The sequence below is a fragment of the Hippocampus comes genome, unplaced genomic scaffold, assembly GCF_001891065.2.
Source record: "Hippocampus comes isolate QL1 unplaced genomic scaffold, H_comes_QL1_v1.1 scaffold56, whole genome shotgun sequence".
Classification (NCBI taxonomy): domain Eukaryota; kingdom Metazoa; phylum Chordata; class Actinopteri; order Syngnathiformes; family Syngnathidae; genus Hippocampus; species Hippocampus comes.
Genome location: NW_017842056.1, coordinates 255,906 through 259,349, shown reverse-complemented (window position 1 = coordinate 259,349; position 3,444 = coordinate 255,906). Strand labels below are relative to the sequence as shown.

General features: G+C 44.5%; 1 protein-coding gene across 1 annotated transcript in view; it reads right to left on the bottom strand.

Annotated features, from left to right (window-relative positions):
• cacna1fb (calcium channel, voltage-dependent, L type, alpha 1F subunit) overlaps positions 1–2,222 on the bottom strand; it is a 31,138-nt gene extending 28,916 nt beyond the window's left edge. The window contains exon 1 of the mRNA XM_019860839.1: positions 1,780–2,222. Within this exon, the coding sequence (XP_019716398.1) occupies positions 1,780–1,798 (19 nt within the window). The 5' untranslated portion in view covers positions 1,799–2,222. The remainder of the gene's footprint in view (positions 1–1,779) is intronic.
• Between the last annotated feature and the right edge of the window lie 1,222 nt (positions 2,223–3,444).

Sequence of the window (3,444 nt, the reverse complement as noted above, 5' to 3'; positions counted from 1 at the left end):
AACTGTTCCTGCCAAATCTGAGAGATTCAATCTCCCAACTGACCTTCCTCTCCAGAACCCTTGAATAGACCTCACCAGGAAGGATGAGAAGTTTAATCCTTCTCTAGTTGGAGCACACCTTTCGGTCACTCTTTTTGAAAAGGAAGACCGCCACCCCAATCCGCAGATGGCCTGTCCCTGATGTCCCCACAATGTTGCAGTGGTGTGTCATCCAGGACAGCCTCAAAAACATCCAGAGTTTTTAGGAGCTGCAGGGGGATCACATCCACCCCCAAGGCCCTTCCACCAAGGAGCTTTTGAACCACAGTTCAGGAGAGATTGCCCCGTTCAGCACCCAGATAGCTTCAACTGGTGCTGGTGGTGCCAGGAAGCGGAGGCTCCTTGAATAAAGGTGAGCTAAGGTAACGGAAATTGATTTACGTTCCATGAGTAGCCTGATGAAGCTCTGAGAGCTGAGAGACGAAACACGTTGTATGTTGGATAAATTTGCACACCTTTAAACAGCGTGCTTCGTCAAAGAGCTTTTTAACCAACTCATTGATCTCAACCCCAGACATAGGAGAGCGTACCTCAGAGTCCCCAGACTCTGCTTCCTCAAAGGAAGGCGTTTGGGTAGAATTGAGGAGGTCTTTGACGTATTCTCTCCACTGACTCAGATGGTTTGAGTCAAGGTCAGTGGTGTGGCATTCCTACTAGTCTTGATGATACATCGCTTCCCCTCTCGATATGCCGAATGGTCGACCAAAATTTCTTTGAAGCCATTCAGAAGTCATTCTCCATGGCCAGACGGCCACATTTTGACATCACCATCAGCTTTATATCATCCAGAGTCTCACTGGCCAAAAAAACCCAATAGGACTCTTTCTTCAGTTTCACGTCATTATTCAACGCCGGTGTCCACCAACAGCTTCGGGAGTTGCTGACATGACCTGCGCCGACTATCTTAGGGCCACAGCCCCAGTCAGCCGTCTCACTGGAAGCACAGAACATGGTCCCATGGGGGACTTGGTAAAAGTTCTGCCGGAGGTGGGAGCTGAAACTCCTTCCGGCACCAGACTCTGCCACACGTAACCAGCAGACATTCGATGTGTATGGGTCTGCCCAGTCAGACCGGCATCTTCGCCCATCGGAGCCAACACACCACCGGGTAGTCATTGACATACAGAATCAAATTTCTTCGAATCCGCAGGTCAATCAACTCCCTTGTTTTTGCCTTCATGGTCCCGGCAATCAAAGTCCCTACTTTAGGTTTTAGGTTCTGTGCTTTCCTCTTGGCTGTCTGCCTTCTTCTCTTTCTGCCTATGGACATGCTTTCCTGCAGTCTTTTGTCTTTGACCCACAAAATCTGAATTTCCACCGGCATTCCGTGGGTTAACGGCACAGGTGGCCGATCCGGTATGAAATTCTTGGGGTGAATGCTCGCAACTGTTTGGCAAAGTTTGAAGTTGGTTGCAAATCCTGATGCCAACCACTGAATTTGTCCAGGCTTGGGACCGGCCTAGCACTGGCTTGTGCCCCCTTCGGGCTGCATTTATAATGAAGTATTAGTCATCATGCTAATGACATTATCAGTGATAACATTAATTGTAATATTTGTGTGTTCAAGCTGTTATTCGGATTTAAATCAATGATACGTTAGTGCTAATGATGGCACCATCATATATATTGACGGTATAGATAGATAGATAGACAGATAGATAGATAGATAGATAGATAGATAGATAGATAGATAGATAGATAGATAGATAGATAGATAGATAAATAGACAGACAGACTTACTTTTGTGGTTGTGCTGCATGTCTTCTGGTGGTCCGCTTCAAGTGTTCATATTGGTCCCATCTTCATGGCTCCTCACCAAACAAACAAACAAAACTTTGCATGCTGGCCCGGTCCACTTGGTCGAGTTGCCCCAGCTGCTCCTCACTCACAGCAGGTTCATCTGATGCGCTCAATTTTTTTCTTTTCTGTGACGAAGCCGAGGGATGTGAAAAGAGGGCGAGAGGCTGAGAGAAATTCAGCTCGGCTTCACTAATCTGAATCTCTTCATCTCTCCTCCTCTTCCTCTCCTCTGCTCATCTCTCTCAGTCCCTCGATCTCTCTCTTCCTCTGCCCTCCTCCTCCCGCCCCAATTGGAGATTAAATAGGAAAGGGGCTCAGTGTGTTAAAGGGAAGGACGGCTGCAAATAAATTAAAGGCACTGAGAGAATAGAAATATATCCCCCCTCCAAAAAGAAAATCTAAGATTATAACTGACATGTAAACACGCTCACACATGCCATGTGAACACAATCACATATGATACATAACACTCACACATGACATCTAAATACAATTTCCCACGGCATGAGCACAATCACTTGTGAATTTTTAAAACACCTGGCATCAACATAACACCTGCCATGTAATTAGCATGACACCTGGACGCAATAACAAGCACACTTGACACGACCACCACCACATTACACGTGAACACAATCACATTGAACACAAAAAAAAAAAAAAAAAAAGCAATGACATTAACACGAGCATACCTGACAAGTGGACGCTGCACCTGGCATTTACACAACAGAAACCTGCCATGTAATACCGCCCACACCGAACATGAACACAATCAAACTTGACTCGGAAACATAATCCCACTTGACGTGAACACAATCACAATCAATGAATTACCGGCTATGAATACGATTGTGTTCACTGACAGGCAGCAATTGCTATTTCGAACGTAGCCCGATGGCGTCGCGGTGGTGCCGACGGGACTTGAACACACTTGAGGTGAAATTGAGGATGAACTCACGTCCACCTTCACCACCTCCCGCTGTCCTCTCCTCTTTACCTTTGTCCTTCAGCACCTCTTCCTTTGTATTGTGTGTTTTGTACGATAGTCTTTGTGAGGTTCGTGTCACGAGATAATCCCAGATTTACCTCTTTTCCTGTTTGTCAGGCATTTTGTCTTCATCGTTTGTGCTGTCGCTAAACTTGCGTTGTATGTGTGCGTGTCAATGTTTGGGTGATTTATTTAAACAAAATAGATGATTTATAACAAACAATCTCATAACACGGACGACAGCTCTAAAGAGACGCCTACAATAGATTAATAATAACTCATGTTTGAAATACGTATGTGAAAAATATAAAGTAAATGCAGAAATAAATAAAGAGTTTTTCAATAAGAAATGTAAAACGTTGAGGTGATTAACCAACTGCCTTCAAATCGTATTTATAAACGTGGTTTTCTTTCTATTTTCAAGTATGACCAGGTATTCTTAGAGTAAGATTAATTCAACCGGGTGGGGGAAAAGATTGGCACTTTTTCTATGTTTCTGAAATGTCACAAATAAAATTAAATCACTCACGACAACTCTTGAACATTTGTAAGATTTCTCGTCACTGGAACAACCTGACGCCCGGGTTAGTCTTGACATAATCAATGGGGCTCTGCTG